General features: G+C 62.8%; 1 protein-coding gene across 1 annotated transcript; it reads right to left on the minus strand.

The window, feature by feature from the left end:
* Positions 1-807: 807 nt before the first annotated feature.
* NTRK1 (neurotrophic receptor tyrosine kinase 1) lies at positions 808-19,131 on the minus strand. Its single transcript, XM_043567724.1, has 17 exons — positions 18,923-19,131; positions 15,552-15,626; positions 15,234-15,305; positions 13,573-13,641; positions 12,803-12,948; positions 12,452-12,594; positions 10,072-10,204; positions 7,931-8,257; positions 7,462-7,479; positions 7,246-7,301; positions 6,862-6,964; positions 6,209-6,355; positions 5,778-5,908; positions 5,483-5,655; positions 2,821-3,061; positions 2,388-2,546; positions 808-1,191 (listed from the first exon to the last, which is right to left on the minus strand). Exons 1-17 carry the CDS (start codon positions 19,129-19,131, stop codon positions 1,006-1,008), a joined length of 2,388 nt encoding a protein of 795 aa, XP_043423659.1. The 3' UTR covers positions 808-1,005.
* Positions 19,132-19,634: the final 503 nt, after the last annotated feature.

Here is a 19,634-nt window from a genome sequence, read left to right on the forward strand (position 1 = left end):
GCTGAGCAGGTGATTGGAAGTGATGGGGCGGGAAGCAGGAGGGGGGGGGCGGGGGGCGGGCACTGCTCCTCCAGGGCTCCATGTGATGAAGATGGGGGCAGGGCCCAGGTCCTGAGGGGATCCTCGGCCAGCCTCGAAGCCTCCAGAAGCCTGGGGCCACTCAGTAAAGCCAAGTGCTGTTCCGAGAGGCAGAGGGGAAAGGGGACCCTACCTCCTCCTTGGGCAGAATGGCACTGGGAGACGTCTCTATCCTTCCGAAACAGACACCTTGTCCAGTCCCTGGCCTCCAGATGCTGATCTCCAAGCACTTAGAGCCCGGAAGAGCGACAGAGCAGAAGGAACATGGCGTCCTGCCTCCCCCACCACCCTCCTTCCCCGGCCTCGCCACGTGCGCACGCGCGCGCACGCACGCTCAAGCTCACTCTCGCTCATCCACTGGTCCTATCATGTGCCCGCCCTGTTCTGCCCACACCAGTACCAGGCGGACCCACCCCACGGATACTCCCGCCCGGTCCGCCGTGACACCTAACTTCCGCCTCGCGCTGCAGCCTCAGCCTTCGCGAACACGAAGCGCGGAGACGGACGATTCGGGTCTGAAGTTCTGGAAAGCCTGCCCTGAGGCTGCCTCTCCACCAGGTGAACACAACGGTCACAAGACTAGGAGGCGGCCACAGCTGGAGGTGACAGCCGCATGGACTAGGGCCACCGCGGAGGGCAACTAGAGAGGGGAGGCTCATCCCCTGCCTGAGTCTCGATACCCCTCTCCCGGAGTGACGTCATCCCAAGAACTGGCGAGAGACACGCGGCCAAGGGGTAATAAATATAATTGCCATGACGGAACCTGCCCAGAGAAGCAGGGACATCCTGTGCTCCCAGACCCCACTTGTCCCCTCCGGCATGCTGAGGGTGAGTTAGATGCTGAGATCACCCCGGGGGCTGCTGGGAACTGCAGGGGTGACTGATGGCAGGCCCGGGATTCCGGCTGCCCGGCCCCTGGGTGGCCCCCTAGCCCAGGACGTCCAAGTAGACAGGAGGCGCCTGGGCCAGGGCCTGCAGCCGGGCGTGCACCTCCTTGATGCTGTGGCGTTGCTGTGGCTCCCGCTGCCAGCAGCCCCGCATGATGGCGTAGACCTCCGGTGGGCAGGCCCGGGGCCGCTCCAGCTCGCGCCCCTGCGTGATGCACTCGATCGCCTGGGGCCACCGGGGCGGGGGAGAGAGAAGAGGGCACACGGTGCTGGAGCGCCACCCCCCCCCCCCCCGCCCCCGGAGGCTCTCCCGGAAGGCCACACACAGGTCTGGGCCTCTGGGCTACTAATCTTCTAAAAGGATGTGGTGAACCACCGGGACACTGAGCAGTGGGAAGGATTCAGGCTAGGTAGACTCTGGGGGTAGGAGCTTCCAGAAGGGCTGGAATCAGACCCTCAGAAGACCTGCCAGGTGACGTGAGGAAGGGGAGGGGCCCCGCCATTTGCCAAATCCACCGGCCCAGTGCTGAGGGCTGAATGGAGGCGGGGGGAAGGGCCCCCCACCTCTCAGCTCCAGGGGGCGAAAAGAAAAGAGAGCAGGATTGCAGGTAACGGCCTCGAGAAGGGTTAGCAATTTAAGGCACAGGGCGACCCACTCCCTTTTGTCTTCTGTAGGCACCACTCTGTGGGGACCTAGCTCCTCCGAAAGTTTGAAACGGCAGCAGGAGAAACCACAGTTAGACTCCAGGAAGGACCGTCAGAGCAGCGAAGGGATCCAGGGACGGAGAGATGGTGGGAGGGAGGTGGGCGAAGGGGCCTGGAGCCTCTCCCCCCTTCTCCCCTCCCTCCCCATTAGAGGACTTGGGTTATGGGCAGCACTAATTCCATTCCTTCTCTCAGTGCTTGAGAAAATTAAAATCTATAACCCTCTCCCCCACCCCACCGGCCTCCAGGGAGCAGACTGCATTAGCAGGAGAAATGGAAACTGACAGCTGCGAGCCAAGGAGGAGGAGGGGGGGGCTGCTCTGGGAGACAGAACACCTGGGGCCCCGCGGTGGCCGCGTCCGGCCGCGTGGACAGACGGAGCGCCAGGCCTGTCCTCCCTGCAGTCTGACCTCCGGCCTTCCTGCTGCGGCCTCAGGCCCTCCGGTGCTGTGCTCCTCCTCCCGGGCCTCTCCCTTCCACCCTGACAATGCCTGTGAGGTCTGTAAAGTGCAGCTGGGGATGGGGGTCTGGGCTCCGTCTGTAAAGTGCTTTGGGGCTCCCCCAGGAGCCGGCTGGGCCTGGGCTAGGACGGTGAGTGGGAAGAATGCTGGGGGGGAGGGGCTGGGGGGAGGAGGCCCAGAGCTGCGGGGACGCTGGATGGGGGCAGAAGGGGACAGGAGGGGCAGGGCTGGGGGGGGGGGGGCGGGCGGGGCTGACCTCGGTGTTGGAGAGCTGGTACCAGGGCTGTTTGCCGTAGGTGAAGATCTCCCAGAGCACCACGCCGAAGCTCCACACGTCACTCTCGGTGGTGAACTTGCGGTAGAGGATGCTCTCGGGGGGCATCCAGCGGATGGGGAGCATGGTGCGGCCCCCCACCTGCGGGCGGCACCGTGTCACTGCCGGGAGGGGAGGGGGGGGACCCGCGGCTCCCGCGCATCCCGCTCCCGCCCGTGGAAGCGGCTCTGGGCCCACGCTAAGAGGGAAGAACCCACGGTGTCTTTCCGTCTGTCCGGGAGAGCAGAGAGCCGAGGAGGGGGGTTCAAGTCCCGAACCGGCAGCCTGGGCCCCCACACCACCCTCCTGGGGTCGAGGGGCCCCCCGGGGGGGTCTGCAGTGCCGGTGCGGCCCGGCCGGGACCAAAGACCCTTACTCGGTAATAGTCGGTGCTGTAGATGTCCCTGCTCATGCCGAAGTCGCCGATCTTGACCACTAGTCCCTGACCCACCAGACAGTTGCGCGTGGCCAGGTCCCGATGCACGAAGTGCAGACCCGCCAGGTACACCATCCCGGCAGCGACCTGGCTAGCCACGGCCAGCAGCTGGGACAGGCCCAGGGGGCCCGGAGCCACGTCCTCCCTGCCAGCCAGCAACTTGGCGTCGGGCCCGTGGGACCTGCCAGAGAGAGAGGGAGGTGGCGGGCTGGGGGGGAGACAGCCCCCAGGAGGTGGAGGCTGGGGAGCCTGAGGAGCTGGGGTGGGAGCGGGGAGGGGACTCAGGAGAACGGAGGGAGGGAAGAACAGGGAGGCGGGTGTCTGGAGGGGCTGGGATGGGCCCGCCAGGTGTGCCCACCTCCAGAGCGCTCACCGCTGCCCACACTTCCCACATTCGTGCCCCACCCCCAGGCAGCCCCCTTGCACTCTGAGCCCAGCATCCACCTGCCCGCTGGCCCCTGCATCTCTCGCTCACGGCACCTCCCACTCAGTGCTGTAGATGCTTAGCATCTTCCGCCAAGTCTGCGCCTTCCTCCGTGAAGGGAACCTCCCTCCGCAGCCTCCGAGCCTGAAACCTGGGGGTCCTCCTGTCTCTCTCACCTTCGCCCTCAACATCCAGCCTCCTGTGGGGTCCTCCTTCCTTCCCGAGGTTTCCAGGACGCCCTCCGCCTCCCACACGGCCATCACCAGGCCAGACCAGGCCAGACCACTCAGCCCCATCCCCCAGATACGCCTTGTGACCCCTGCCTGAGCCCAGGGCTTTGTCAGCACTGCCCCTTCCTACTGGCCAACTTTCTCCTGGTCCACTTATTCCTTCGTTTCTTCCAAAGCCTGTTAAACACCTCCAGTGTGCCAAGCACCAGAGCTCAGGTGGAGAGTAGGGTACAGATAAAGGGGTCACCGCAGTGCAGTGGGGGGGGGGGGGCACCTGATGGGCACTCGGGCCGGAGATGGAAGAAGTCAGGCAAGACTTCCTGGAGGAAGAGACATTTAAAGGGAGACTCGAACCCTGAGGAACAGAGGTGACTAAGCCATTCAAAAGGGTCAGAGACAGAGGTGAAGGGGCTGGGAGGGAGCTCCGAAGTGCCAGGCAGAGGGAGCTGTAAGTGCAAAGGCCCTGAGGTGAGAAGGAACAGATGGCCCTCCTAGGGAATGTCTTCCAGACGTATCAGAAGCTTTCATGGTCCCCTCCTTTGGTTCTCCGTGTTCCATGCAGCCATGAGAGGCACTTCTCCCACAGCCTGGGCCCCAGATAGCAGCATCACCAGCACTCAGCACTGAGCCCACACCGGGGCGGTGGGCAAGGGGAAGGCCTGCTGTGGACTCCAGTTCCGCTCAGCCCATCCACCCCACACTCAGCATCGGGCCCTCCCTCCTGCTCCCCAGCCTCCACTGCGTCCTCCTCCTGCTTAGACCCTGAGGTCTCTCCCAACTGAATTCTGCACACCTCACTCCCAAAGGGGCGTCTGGAGACCACATCACGACCTTTAACTCGACAGCCACAAAATGCTTTCTTATCCACAATCACAGGATCCCCCCCACCCCCGCTCTTGTCCTGCTTAGTGGCAGGGAAACTGAGGTCAGAGAAGAAAGCTACCGGGTCACAGCTGATCCAGCCCTGGCCCTCCCCCTTCCTCCCTCACACCTGACAATGTCCCGTCCTGCGGAAGGGGGAATCTCATGCAAGAAGGACTCAGCAGAGGGAACATGTGACCATCACAGTCAGGGCTTGAGACACGGCTCTACCTGGGGTCATACTCTCCCCTGGGCCGCTGACCACCTTCGTGCCCTGGGGCAAGTCACTTAAGCCTCATCTGTGAAATGGGCACCTTTCCTGAAGTTATTAAAATTGTCGGCACACGTCAGTAAACGCATCGGAGTTGTTCTGCCCAAAAGAAGGGAATTTCTAGTCACTTCCTCCAAGTGTAAATTGCCACATGCTCTCGGAGAGCACGAAGAATAAAAGTCGACTTATGTTATTACACAGACGTGTACAAACACACGCAGCCCTAGTGAAAGTGACTTAGTCACTTAGCGAAAGTGACTCGCTTAGAAAGTGAGCATAGATCATGGAGCCTGGAGCTCAGCAAGCGCCCGACAAGCGTTTGTTACTGTTGCTGTAATTCTCGAAACCCCACCTCCTGGGGGCCCGGCTTCTGCGCGCCACTGCGCCACGGGCCACTTCGCCACGGGCCACTCCGCCTCGGGCCACTACGCCTCGGGCCACTACGCCACGGCCACTCCGCCTCGGGCGACTCCTCCACGGCCACTCCACCTTGGGCCACTCCTCCATGGCCACTCCGCCTCGGGCCACTCTGCCTCTCACGAATGCATACCACTCTCTGCAAAGCCACCTCCCCTGAGGTACAGCTCCCGACTCCTGCTAGTGCCACCTTCCCGACTGCCGCCACCCTGTCCTCTGCGCACGCTGCCTCCGGCGTTCACACATCTGCCCTAGAGCTCCCCGGGGACGGCAACCGCGCCTTCCCGCTATCCCGCTACTTCCTGGCGCCGCCTCTCGACTCGGGGATGCGCGCGTAGGGAAGGGATGAGGGGTTCGGGGCCAGGGGCCGGCGCGGGGGGCGGGGGCGGGCACTCGTACCGGAGGAAGCGGTTGAGGTCGCCGTGGCGCATGTACTCAAAGACCATGAGCAGAGGGCGGCCCTCGGTGCAGACCCCGAAGAAGCGCACGATGTGCTGGTGCTGGAGCACGGTGAGCAGCTGGGCCTCCCGCTGGAAGTCCTGCCTGGCGCTCTCGGACACCTCCTTTAGCGCCTGGACGGCGGGGCGGCACTGAGTGCAGCACCGCCCCCCCCCCCCAGCCCCAGCTCACGTCAGGGAACGCCGGTGCTCCGGGAGGTGGCCCGGCCAGCGGTGCGTCACCCACGGGGTCTCACCTTGACGGCCACCAGCATCTTGTCCTGCTCCGGCAGCAGGTTGTAGCATTCGGCCAGGAAGACCTTCCCGAAGGCGCCCTCGCCCAGCTCCCACTTGAGCACGATGTCCCTGCGCTTGATGTGGTGAACACCTGCAGAGAAGCTCGAGGGATCACGCACAGGAGCCCCAGCCTCTGGGAGCAGGGGCGAAGTGCCAGCCAAGGGGGTGGCTGGGGGCTGCCATGAGCCTCCACGTGCTCACCAAGCCCCATGCCGGGGTGTGGACGGGGGTGGGGGCAGATGTGGGGGGAAGGCCCGTTCGGGCCTGGGGTGGGCAAAGGAGACGCTACCGGGGCTTACACACACACACACACACACACACACACACACACATGTGCACACACACCCAGGTCCCCCCCACCCTTGACCCTTGACCCAGGATAGCCGCTCACAGGCATCACTGAAGTATTGTGGGTTCTCAATGATGTGGCCTTGGAGCCCAGAGCCTTTGCCCTCAGTGGGGGACAAGGAGCTGCCACCTAATGTCATGAAATGCAGGGACATGGCCAGTCCGTCCTCTGGAGCCAGCACAGCTGTGCCTGGGGAAGAGACATAGCCATGTGGAGGGGCACAGCCCAGGTGCCCGCCCTGGCCCCTGGCAGGTGCAGGACACCAGGCAACCCCACCTCCCCACTTGCAGGGGAGGACTGGAGGAGCAAGTCGGCCGGCAGGGGAAAGTGGGGGGGGGGGGTTGGCACCGCGGCCTCTCTCCGTCTGGCTCCTGTCCAACCCCAGGCCCCGTGGGCCACCAGAGAACTCCCCCGCCACCCCCCTACAGAGCTCAGACCTCCCAGACCCACTTAGTGTTTGACTACAGTCCAGCCACCAATTAGCAGCTGCTGCCTCTGACACTGCCCCAGCCCCGGCCCCGACACGCTCACTCACACTCACTCACACCCACGAGCCCTGCAGCCAGGCGCCCAAACACCCCGACACACCCCCGAGCGCTCCACCTGCCCGCAGGCCCCCCACACAGAGGACAGAGCCCGCAGGACAGACTGATGGACAGACTGACGGACAGCCCCGCTATGGCACCCCCACTCACGGTTGATCCCAAACTTGTTCCTCCGTCCACATTTGTTGAGCACAAGGAAGAAGGTAGAGAGGAGGAGGCAGGCAAAGACGGCCAGGCCCACGGCCACTGAGACCTGGGGGGCAGGGGTGGGGGACAGACCCAGAATTCCTCCTATGGCCTCAGAGCTCCCCCAAAGCACATGGCTTCTCCGGCCTGCGCAGGGGCCCAGAGTCAGGCCCCCAGACCTGCCCCCTACTCCCCTGGCGCCCCAGGCCGTGGCTGTGAGGGTGGGCTGAGGGAGCTCAGGCCACACGGTAGCGGTCCCCACACTGTGACCAGAAAGGACACAACGACAAGCCGCTAGCCCAGACTCCGGACCCCAAGTCCTCGGCAAGCTTCCCGCCCCACACTCACCCCAAAAGGGGTTTCATCCTTTTTCTCCACTGGGTCTCCGGACGTGCTGTTCGAGTCTGTGGGGACACAGGGAAGAGTGGGCCTTGGCACACTCAGTGCCTCCTGCAGCAATGCCCCCTGCCCCCGCCGACCCCTGGGGGGTCAGGTCAGCCACGCCCCCTGCCCCAGCCTCGCCTTCAGACCAGACAGCACCGCCCTCCGGCCTGAGCTACTCACCCACGGGCGAGAAGGAGACTGCCGTGGGAGGAGGAGAGAAAGCCGTCAGATGCCGGGTGGAGAGTGGAGAGTCACCCCCCCCTTCCCCCAGACTCATCCCTTCCCGGGGCGGGGTGGGACCGGGAGGTGACGCTGCTGGACCTTGCTGAGAACAGGCACGTGGCCCCTTCCAGCCGAGCCACGGATGCCCTGGGGCAGGGCCCTCTCTCCTGCCAGCCCAAGCGAGTGGACTAGCCTGGGGGGTTCGGGGCTCCTGGGCTGGGAGGGGGGCGGGGCAAGGAGGCCAGCACCGAGCCTCCTGTCACCACAATCCCAGGCCCCTTTCTGCCCAGGCCCCGGCACCCCAACTTCTGGGGTCGGGATCACAGCAGCGCGTGCGCGGGGCCTCCCCCCGCCCCCTCGACACCCGCACCCTCACCCAGGGGGAGCCCGGGGGGGGGGGGGGCGGGGCTCAGGGTGGCCCTCGCACCGGGGATGGGGTCCTCGGGGTTGAACTCGAACGGGTTGTCCATGAAGGCCGCCAGCACGGAGGCGGCGGCCCGGCCAGAGGGGTTGGCGGCCAGCAGCGTGTAGTTGCCGTTGTTGACGTGGGTGGGCTGGTTGAGGCGCAGGCAGCCGTGCCGCACGGTCTCGTTGGCCGCCGGCTCCAGGAACTCCGTGAAGATGAAGCTCGTCTCGTTGAGCACCGAGCCGTTGAAGAGCCAGCGCAGGGAGGGCGCCGGCTGCCCGTCCACCGAGAAGGGGATGCACCAGTGGTGCAGCTCGACGGCGGCATGCAGCTGCACGCTGGCCGGGACTGCGGGCCACAGACAAGGGCGCAGCGAGGTCAGCCGCCGGGGAGCCCAGCGTGGCCCCGCCAGGTCAAGGGGCGGGGCGGGCGGGCGGGCAGAGCCAGAAATCAGGTGGCGGGCCTCAGGGAAACGGGTGAGCAGCCCCTAACCAATTCCCCGGGAGGGACATTTTGGAGAAGGGCGACAGTAAATCTTCAACCAACCAGGCAGCAGGTGCACAAAATGCAGAGGCTTAAAGCACTTAAGTGGTGGCCGTGAGTAAGCGACGGCCCCGGAGAAGCGGGGTGCCCGGCTGCGGAAACTAAGCAGGCCGTGCCTCTCGGACAAGAGATCCGGAAAAATTAAGTGCAGTCAAGCTTAAGAAGACCGGGAGAGGGCCTAGACATCAAACAAGCAAAACGTATCTAGTTAAAAAGCTTTCTGAAAACAGATACGGGTTTGAAAGAGACCCGACCTAAAAAAAGCAGACACATACATGTCAGGCAGCGGGATCCCCCTCGGCAGGGAGTGAAGCAGCCAAAGCCACTCCCACCGACACGGACGAGCCCGAAAACGTGCCGCTGAGCAAAAGCACGCACAGTAATACTGGCGGTGTGATTCCACGCGTGCGACGCACAGGGACAGGTAAGACGAAGCCACCTTGACGGGGCTGCGGGACGGGTGTCAAATTGTTTTTTTTTTTTTTTTTCAACGTTTATTTATTTTTGGGACAGAGAGAGACAGAGCATGAACGGGGGAGGGGCAGAGAGAGAGGGAGACACAGAATCGGAAACAGGCTCCAGGCTCCGAGCCATCAGCCCAGAGCCTGACGCGGGGCTCGAACTCACGGACCGCGAGATCGTGACCTGGCTGAAGTCGGACGCTTAACCGACTGCGCCACCCAGGCGCCCCTCAAATTGTTTTTAAAAGCAAGGAAAAGAGGGTCACAAAAATCCAGATGGGGCGGAGAAAAAGGATGGCGAGAGGAAGGGAGTGTCTTCGGAAGAGCTGAAGAGTAATCGCTGTTTACAGTGTCTGAGTTTGGGGCGCCCGGGGGGCTCAGTCGGTTAAGCGTCCGACTCTTGGTTCCGGCTCGGGTCACGATCTCACGGTTTGGGGGCGCGAGAGCCAGCCTCGGGCTCTGCGCTGACAGTGGGGAGCCTGCTTGGGATTCTCTCTCTCCCCCTCTCTCTGCCCCTCCCCTGCTCCCTCTCTCTCTCTCAAGAATAAATAAATAAAAACTTAGATGGAAACCAATTTGACAATAAATTTCATATATTGAAAAAAACAGTGTTAAGAGCTAACAAAGTAAATAAGTAAAAACTTAGAAACAATTTTAAATAAAAAGAAAGTGTCTAGGTTTTATGTACAAACCTAGATCATGGATCACAACTAAAGGACTATGTAACGCACCGGGTTTAAAGTGATTTGTTGGCAGACCTAGGGGCATTAGGCAGCGAGCCTACAGAAGAACCCGGGGGGGGGAATTTCTTGTCTTAACACTAGGACGTGCGACAAGAGTACTACAAAGGCTACGAAGGGTCAGGCGGTGAAGCGATCCAGCAGGGAGCAGTGAGAACAGCCGGGCGGCGGGCACCAAGGGCCTCAGGTAGCAAGACTTGGGCAGGGGGCCAAAAAGAAATCCATCACCATCCCTCCGGCCTTGACAAGCCCCCAGGACTTCCCCCACAGGATCAGGTTTTCATGGGAATCTGGAAACAGCTGGGCAGGAGCAGCTGTGGAGACACGTATCCCGGCCCATCCTCCAGCCCCCCACCCCCGCAGCCTCTTTTCAGGGAAGGAGGGTACATGGGGGTGGGGGGCCGTCATTGGGACTCACAGGACACGTTGACCTGCACGGAGACTTCAGCCCGGCCCACGTCATTCTCTGCCCAGCATGTCACATTCTTCCTGTTGAGGTCACTGGTGACATTGGCCAGGGTCAGCCCCAGGGATGGCAGAGCCCCAGATTGCTGGGTCAGGGAAGAGAGGGGGAAATCAGGAAAAGTGTCAGCAGGCTTGGGTATGGAGGCAGGGGGCCGGAGCTGAGGTCTTTGGGGGAGTCCCTGGGGCTCCAGATGGAAAAGGAAGAAGGCGTAGGGGGAGGAAAGAGGTGCAGGAGAGAATATAGCAGAGAACGGCCCCCCTCCTTTAGAGCTCGTTCGCAGACTACGTCCTGGATCGTGTATTTAATGGTCCAAAACATCTAGAACATGACCAGTAACCTCAAAATAGGCACGGGATACCCTGAACCAAAACCACCGTCCGAGCAGCTAAATAGATGTCAAGAATCCCAAGCGCCAAACAGACACAACTCACTGGACGAGCCAGCTGGGGTCTCGCCACCCTGCTCGTTTTTGGTTTACACACAGTTCGAATGGTCTCAGCCCGAGGAAGGCCAGAAACGCAGAGGCGGCTTGGATGGCAGGGCGGCAGGTGGGAGGGACAGCGGCAGCATGACCCCACCCACTTTGGCAGATAAACACAGAGAGTGAAGTTACAGGCAAAGCGACTCGATTCTGAATCATCATCGAAAGATTGAATCAGCTTCAGATTCTCTTCCTAAGAAACTGCGGCTACGTGCCAGTTCCATGACCTTAGGACAATTCTTAATCTTGCTGAACCGTGGTTTTCTTGTTTTGTAAGCTAGGGAGGCAGACAAAATGATCTTTTGACGTTCTAGAAAGCTATTTTCATAAAATGATGAAAATACACGAAACAGCGGATGACCCTCACTTATCTGGAAATTTCCTAAATGTGGGATCCTTTGAATAAGTGTGGGAGGAGGTGAGGCTTCCCCGGGTTTCCACTGGAGTATTAGCTCCAAGACTCCAGAAGAGCCCTCCAGTCTCTTGTGCAAGTTCTGGGTTCCAGGCTCCTCCAGGGGAAGCCCTGCCCTGCCCTGCCCCCGGCTTCTCTTTGCTGTCCCGTCTCCCCCAGATCACTCTGGGCACAGGGCATCCCACTAACGCAGAGCTGCCCCGCCATCCCCCAGTGTCCTGAGGGTGACCAGCACCCCCCTGCCCTCTATTTAACCCAGTTGGGTGTGGCTTTTCTATAGGAAGTTTCTAGAAAACAGAAGCGGTCGCAAACATGTAAGTCTCCCAAAGAGAAAAAGCAAAACCCTGGAATTTCCCAAAGCAGTTGACCAGAGGTCTCTCCACAGATGGTCACGGCCAACCTCCTGCCTCCACCTGGTTCCCTTCCACCGCTCACTCTCGGGGGCTGTGCTCTCTGGGAGGGAAGGAGCCACACAGTGGCTACTGGTCCCCCCCACCGTGCCTGGATCCCCTGCTCTGGTGGCTCCTCCTTCAGTACTGTTCCAGAGGCCTCCAGCAATTCTGGGGGATGGTTCCCTCCCAAAGCGAGGGCCTCCGCACTGAACACGCTGGTCTGGCTCCTCCAAGGGGCTGGGCCCTGCGTGTCTCCTTGTGGGGCCAGAGTTTTGGGTGGGCGCAGCCTATCGTCCACCCCTGCTGATCTTGTCAACAAGGCCCGAGTCTGCTGCGGCTACACTGCCATCATCGGCCTGACGACAAGGGGCAAGGCGTGGGAAGATGCCCAAAGACACATCTGCAGGACAGAGATAGCAGCCAGAGTGTCCAGAGGCAGGCGGGACATCAAAGGTCATCGTGTCCACCTCCGCAGTAGACAGATACGGAGACCAAAGTGTAGGCAGATTTAGGCATTTTTCCAAAAGTCAGTCCAAAAACTCGTTAGTGACAAAGCTGGACCCAGACCCGGGCCTTCTTCCCTAATACGGTCGTCACACGCCCAAGAAGACGCTGCTTCCAGAATCTCCAGAAAAAGACGGGAAGGATCCTGAGGACTCACCTGGGTGCCAGGACCACAAATACTGTGCTCTCTCCCTCGTCTCGTTTCCTTCTCCAGAAAGCAGGTGGACAGCAGGGACAGTCTGTGGGTTCAGGGACCTTCTCTTTTGCGGCCAGAGAGGGGCCTAAGTCCTGGCGGCCCCAGCAGAGCCTGGGGTCCCTGCTGGGCCAGTGCCCACCCTGAGGGTACGTGTGCACCTGCCCCACAGAATAAGCCTCAGCCCCGTGGAGGTAAGCCATATCTGTCCATCCCTCACGCTCTACGTGCTTCTTCCTCACTGTCTCTCTTTCCTGTCTTTGGCCCCGTGTCCTGTCCAAGCCTCTCCGGGACGAGGGGAAGAGGAGGACCAGGGACGGGGGGTGGGGGTGGGATACAGCGCTTCTCACCGTCACTGTGGCCGACTCCTCCAGCTCCGTGAGGACCCAGCCAGCTTGCTCCAGGCCCCGCCCCTCCACCTGGCATTGTAGCAACACATCGTCCCCCACGTTCACGGAGGCATTGGGCGTCTGGACCTTCAGCACGGGCACGCCTGGCAGCCCCGGACGGCCAAGGGATGTCAGAGCAGGGAGTGGCCTCGGGGCCCTCCCCGGCGCCATGCCTCCTCCCCCACCCTCCTCAGCAACCCTGAGCCCTTACTGGCAATGCCTCCGAACCTCCAGTCCCCCCAGCTTTTGCCAGTGCCCACTCCCCGGGCATGCGGCTCCTTCCCAGCCCCTTACACCACCTCCAGCACCTACCGCAGCTGGCATTGGACAAGAGGGCCAGGGGCCCCTGCCCGGGACACTGCAGCCTCTGTGCACGAACTCCGCCCAGGCCCTCCTCCTCCCAGCGCAGCAGCCAGTGCAGAGCACAAGAACAGCGCAGAGGGTTCCCCGACAGGACCCTGTGGGCACGGGGGACACCGAGAGAGAGTCAGGGCGGAGCAGGTGTCAGCCGGGGGAGCCACAGAGAAGGAGGTATCTCAGTAAGAGGGAGTGCAGTCAGAGCGCAGGGGCGGGAACATCCACAGGGAAAGGAGTGGGGACAGAGGAGAGGCTCCTCCTCCTGGGGACCCAGGAACAAGACATTGTCACAAGAAATCGAATCCGGAAAGTCAAGGAGCCGGCTGTGGGCTCCACGCAATGGTCCTGCCCCAGCAGGCTCCCTGGGATGACAGGCCGGGCGAGGCCTGGGCGCTGGGGTGACCCACAGGCCCCAGGTGCCGACCACACACAGACCTCTGCTGCCCAGCCGGCCCGCGTGCACAGGGTGCCGGCAGTGTGGGCAGATGCACGCGCGGCCCCTGGCCTCCAGTGGGCCTGCAGCCTCTTTGATGGGGATCACGGTCATGTGCCGAGTCCCTGTCTCGGGTCTCAGCTCGCTGCCGAACACGTAGACCCCAAAGAGCGTGCCCTGCAGCTCCACACACACCCAGTGACACACCTCCACACAGGGATACGAGTGCCCACGCACACACGCACACACACACACACATACCGATCCGGCCCCCTGGGAGCCCCACACTCACAGCTCCTGCAGCGACAGGCCCTGGACGGTTTTCCAGGAGAGAGACTCCAAAGCGTTAAAGGAGAGATTCCTGTGGGAGGTGAGATAGAGACAGTGGCCTTGAGCCCCAGCTGGCCTGCTCTGGCCCTGGGGGGGGGGAGGGGAGCCCCGGGAGCCACAGGAAGCTGCTGTCCGGCCGCCCCTCCTGGGTCAACAACTAGAATCATCCAAGGGGCACCGGGGTCGGGACAGGTTAGGCTCTTTGAGTCCTCCTCTCCTCCCTGGGACAGCAAGGGTTAACCCCACTTAACCCCCTCCCTAGACCCCAGGGAGGGGGTCCCAGGGAACAGCCGCTCCCCCCTCCCCCACCCTGGCCCCAGCTGGCAAAGTGCTGAGGCCCCAGCTGGGGGAAGGGGCTCCATCTGTGTTCCCCTCTACCCACGAGCCCGGGACGGGCCACAGGAGGAGGGGGGTGGGGACCAGGATCTCAGACTCCTTCCTCAGCTCCCCCCACCCCTCCCTTCCCCTCCTCAGGGCCCCTGGCCCCGGGGCCCCTAGCTGGAGACAGGGAGAAGCGAGCCCTGAGGGCTGCCAGCTCCTGGCCACACCGTGAGCCAGGTTAGGAGCCCCGGCTGGTGCCTTACACCGGGCTTCGTCTACAGGGCCTGCCCTGGGGCCCCCGGGTAGCTCTTTGTTGAGCGGCCAACTCTTGGTTTCAGCTCAGGTCATGGTCCCACAGTTCAGGGGATGGAGCCCTGTGTCGGCTCTGCGCTGACTGCACGGGGCCTGCTTAGGATCCTCTCTCTCCTCTCTCTCTCTGCCCCTTCCCCCTCCCCCATCAAAATAAACATTAGAGGCGCCTGGGGGGCTCAGTGGGTTAAGCTGCCAACTTCAGCTCAGGTGGTGATCTCATGGTGGGTAAGTTCGAGCCCCGCCTCCGGGCTCTGAGCTGGCGAAGCCTGCTTGGGGTTCTCACGCTCTCCTCTCTCTCTCTCTCTCTCTCTGCCCTTCCCCCACTCATGCTTTCTCTCTCTCTCAAAAGAAATAAATTGGGGACGACACGACCTCTCACCGCGTTGACCGTGAAGATTCACTGACATCACGTATTGTGAGGTGTCACTGGGCACTCATCTTTAACTGAAGCCCCCAGTGTGTAGTCCGGGATGGAACATCACTTTTGCGTGTGTGACAGAGAGGGGTGGGGGAGGGGCGGAGGGAGGGGGAGACCAAGGATCCAAAGCAGGCTCCGCGCCCACAGCAGAGACCCTGATTCGGGGCTCGGATTCACGAACCGTGAGATCACGACCTGAGCCAAAGCCAGACACCCCCCCCCCGCCCCCCGCTTCCAGGCTACCCCAGGGGCTCCCGCCGCCCGCTTGCTCCCTCGCACTGGTGTGGATCTGAACTCCGGGAAGAAAAACGGGGCAGGCACCTACGAGACGAGACGCATCCTGTGGCAGACGGCGCGGGGGGAGAGACCGCGAGGACCTCGGAGCCCACGGGGTGGGAGCTGGGGGCTCCCGCCTCCCCGGAGCAGGTGAGGACGAGCCCCGGGAGAACGGGGGAGACACTGGCCCGACCGGCTCGGGGCTTTCTTCAGAATGGGGGGTGGGGGGCACGAGCCCGGCAGCCGCCCAAGTCTGGGGGCCCTCCCGCTCCCTCTGCCCCGCCCGGGCCACTCACAGGCGACTGAGCCGAGGAGTAAAATGGAAGACATCTGGTGCCACGAAACGGAGCCCGCTCTTCACGATGGTGCTGGGGGCGGGGACAGCAGGATCAGCGCCCCCCCCCCCCGGGCCTCAGCTACCCACTCCAGACCCCAGTGCCCAGCACCGGACCCCCCAAACCCTCCCAGCCTCCCCGGCTACCCTGGCCCCACTGACCCTCGGGCTTTCTGATCTCCTCCTGGAGTCTCCGAATCCCCGGCCTTTGCTGAGCCCCGTGCCCGCCCCTGAGCCCGCACCCGCACCCGCACCCGCGCCCACACCCGCAGCCCCTCACAGGCCTCTCAGCTCCCCCAGGCCCCTCAGGTCACTGGGCTCCAGGTGCCGCAGCCGCTCTTGGTTCTCGATGTAGCTGTGGGGAGAGGGGGCGGGAGTCACAGGGGTTCAGCTCTCCAAGTCCCGTATGCGGCCACCGCCTCCCCCACAGTCACACGTGCAGGTGCACACACACTCTTATGAACACTTGCACACATACGCACTCGGGCACACGCAGACCTGCTGCACGCACATACGCGCACAGGTACATGCATACACGTGTACGCAGAGACACCTCACACTCACACACGTGCGAGCATTCTCTCACCTCTCATGCGTGCACACACAGCCATGCACACACACGCGGGCATACACATGCCCACAGAGACACGCCTCCTCAACGCACGTCACACACGCGCCTGTGACGTCAGCACGCCTGCGCCCTCACAAGTGGACATGTGTGTGCACATATCTCTCACGTGCACAGATGTACTCACATTCCTAAACACGCAGAAGCCCAGTCTCAGCTTGGTGTTCTGCTTTTATGCCCAGGGCCTGTCCCACACATGTCAGAAACGGGGGGTCCCGCACATGCTTAGAAATGGGGGGTCCCACACATGCTCAAAAATGGGGGTCCCGTATGTGTCAGAAGCGGGGGGGTCCCACACATGCTCAGAAATGGGGGGTCCCGTATGTGTCAGAAATGGGGGGTCTCGCACATGCTTAGAAATGGGGGTCCCACAATTGCTCAGATATGGGGGGTCCCGCACGTGTCAGAAATGGGGATCCTGCACATGTCAGAAATGGGGGGTCGTGCACGTGTCAGAAGTGGGGGGGCCCTGCAGAAACACTTGCCTCTTGCTTCCACCAAGGGCCTAGGCTCACCACAGCCACTGCCCCCCCAGCACAGAGGAAGCCCTGTGGTCATGCACATATGTGTTCCCAAACACACATTCACCATCTACGCTGACCCACATTGCAGCACACGCACGCTCACACACTCACACACACACACACTCACACACACACGCCCCACCCTCTCCTCCTCAAAGCCACAGCCCCTCCCTACTCAAGCAGCAATTCCTAACCACCCCCCCACACACACACACCTTTCAGCAGAGCAAGCGAGAGGCACAAGGCTGTTGGCCAGGGACCCCCTGAGCTCCTGCCTGCCCCAGCAGGGACCCAAAAAGGGGGAGAGGGGCAACGGGAGGATGGAGACGGGTGACAGGGGAAGAGGCACAGACTGGCTGGCTTACCTGGCGAGATAGTGGTGGGAAGGCTCAAGGAGGGGGGCAGAAAAACAAAGAGGGGAACAGAGACACCGAAAAGGAGAAAACAAACAGCAAGAGACTGGCAGAGAGAGACACAGGCAAGGAGAAAGAGATAAGGACAGGCAGACAGACAGATAGATAAGGACAGAGTGCCAGAGAAAGCGAGATAGGGAGCCGGGACAGAAGGCCCTGCATGTGGGGTTGGGGGTTGCTGACGCCCTGGGCCCTGCCCAGCTTCTGGATCCTTCTGGACTCGGCATGCCAGGGAGTTCCTGAGAACTCAGCTGCCCTGGAGTGGCATGTCAGTGTGCCCCCCCACCCCGCCCCTCCCACATGCCAGGGGCCCCTGACTCACTGCCTGTTCTCAGAACTCCCCTCCTCTGCCCTCTCACTTTCCCTGGCTTATAGGAACCGGGCCCAGCCAGCATAACGGACCCCCTCCCCAGCCGGGGCCCCAGCAGGACAGCCGGGTACCAGGCCCTCCGGCCCCTGAGGCCTAGGGGACAATCTCCAGTGACGGTAGAAGAGTAGGTCCCTGCTCACAGGGTTTACAGAGAGCTGTGGGGACCCAGGGAGGGTGGTGGCTGTGTGCAAGCTGTCAGGCGGCACACTCAAAGCTGCCTCATTCGTTTGGATTCATAATCAATCTGTCTTTTGGAGTCCATTATCTCCTTGTTAGCTCTGCGGGCGAGGGAGGGGAGGAGGAGGGGGCATGCAGGCAGAGGCAGGGGGTCAGGCCGCTGCCCCACCCTGAGGGACATCCCCTCTCCCCACCCTGCACCTCCTAGTCGCCCGCCCGCCCAGCCCGTCCCCTACCCCCGCCCCACCCCCAGGGCTGGACCCACTTGGGGCCTGGCAGGGAACTGGGGCGAGAGGGGACATTCAGCAGCCTGGGCCCCGATGTGAAGGCACAGGGCACTGAGTGGACTGGGCCAGCGGTGGCGGCCTGGATCCCGCGCCCCTCCCATCACGCAGAGACCTAGGCCCAGACCAAGACAAGGCCATCATCTCGTCTCCTCCTGGTCTCCCTAGGGCCATTAAAGAGAGAGACTGAGGACCTTCCCGTTAATTACCACAAGATACCAGAGTAACTCACTGCCAATTATCACGGGCTGCTCAAGTAACTTCCAGACAGTGACGGTTCCCGCCTCGGATGCCTTCCAACCCGCCTCGGACGCCTTCCAACCCGTCGCTGCCTGAGGCCAGGGTTCCTCACCCGCCCTCTAAGCCCCAGGCCCCAGGAGGAGGGTTTTTCTAGCAATTCCTCCCCTCTTCTAGAAGTCTTGCCGGCCCCACCAGTCCCGTGGGATATTCAAGCCATCACCATGTGATGCTTGGGGACCGCTAGGTATTTCTACAGAGTACCCCCATAGGTTCACCAGCTGCTAGGGAGTACTCCAGTATTTTGTAACCAAGTGCTGCAGGACATCAGAGTACTGCAGAATGCTGGAGCTTTCTGCCAGTCTGGGGCCCTGAAAGGAGGAGAGTGTCTCAACAAGAACCCTGGCTTTCTGACCCAGGTAGGGGGAGGAGGGTGGAAAGGGAGTCAGGACAGGGACAGAGGGGCCAGGGGTCTCCTTTTCCACCTCGGAATCAAGGGGTGGTGAGGCCACGGCAAGGTGGAAGTGGGGAGAAGAGACCTGGACCACCTCACCAAGCTACGCTCCTCACCACCTCCACCAGCTCAACCCCCCGCGTTGCCTGGTCATGACCCAGAACGGGGTGGGGGCTAGTTTCCCCCTGGAAACGGGACAAGGCGGTAAGGATTTGAAACTAGGGACTCCCCGCAGCTAGCCACCCTCCCCCCACCCCCACCTCCAGGAGGCAGAGCTTGGGCTCCTGTCTGATCTCCAGAAGGCCGCTTCCACTCGGCTGGGCTCCCCCAGACCCGGTGCACGGACAGCCCCCTCGCCCCAGCTGCACTGAGCACCGCGGTGCTCCCTCCAGACGGTCGCCGCGGTGGGAGCCGCCGCCAGGTGCAGGCTCCCGCCGCGCCCGCCCCTCCCGGGCCCGGCAGGCCCGAGGGGAGTCCGCGCCCTCGGGGCTACGGCTACACCCGTCCGCTCCCCACCAACCCCCCCCGCCCCGCCCCGCCCCGCCCCGCCGGCCGGACACTCACAGCTCCGTCAGGTTCTCAGCGCCCGGCAGGCGGCGGAGGCTCTCCAGGGCCCCAGCCCGGGTGCAGCGCAGCCCCGAGGGGCCGTGGGGGCAGCAGACGTCCGCGCAGGGTGCGGCGCCCGCGGACGCCAGCATCAGCCAGGCCAGCAGGCTGCCCGGCCCCGCGGCCCGGCCGTGCCCGCCCCGCGGCCCGCGTCCGCCTCGCAGCATCGCGCCGCCGGCAGCCGTCCGTGAGCTCGCAGCCGCGGCCGCCGGGCCTCCCCCGACACGTGCGCCTGCCGCGTTAAAGACCCAGCCGCCGGGAAAGGGCGGGGCCCGCGGCCCGCCCCGCCCCGCCCTGCCCCCTCCGGCTCCACCCCCGCCCCTCGGCTCCTCAGCCCCGCGGCTGCCCCCTCCCCTTTCGGGGGACCCGGCGCCCCCTTTTTTCCCCAGACCCCCGGCTCCAGAGAGAACTCCTTAGAGGTGTCTGCTGGGGTGGGGGGGTGGGGAAGGGCTGGGAAGTTGATCCGTTATTTCTCCCAGCCTAAAGCAGCTGCTTTTAGGGGGAGGGGAGATGACAGGGCGAGGGCAAGGTTACCGTCGGGGTCATCCCAGCCAGCCCCCCGGCCTCAGATCTCCTCACGATGCGCGCCCCTGAGGGAGTGTACGATGTCACTTGGGGATAAAGAAGGTGAAACACTCCCTAAGGCCTAGGAAGAAAGGGGAAGGGACCC

Source organism: Prionailurus bengalensis, chromosome E4 (assembly GCF_016509475.1).
Source record: "Prionailurus bengalensis isolate Pbe53 chromosome E4, Fcat_Pben_1.1_paternal_pri, whole genome shotgun sequence".
Lineage (NCBI taxonomy): Eukaryota > Metazoa > Chordata > Mammalia > Carnivora > Felidae > Prionailurus > Prionailurus bengalensis.

Bases quoted from the DNA above. Each gene is read 5' to 3' on its own strand.
- NTRK1 (XM_043567724.1), bottom strand. From the start codon at position 19,131: ATGCTGCGAGGCGGACGCGGGCCGCGGGGCGGGCACGGCCGGGCCGCG. The intron at 10,205-12,451 runs GTGAGAAGCGCT...TCCCTGACCCAG, and splicing joins AGGAGTCGGCCACAGTGACG to CAATCTGGGGCTCTGCCATC. The intron at 2,547-2,820 runs GTAAGGGTCTTT...TGCCGCCCGCAG, and splicing joins ACAGCACCGACTATTACCGA to GTGGGGGGCCGCACCATGCT.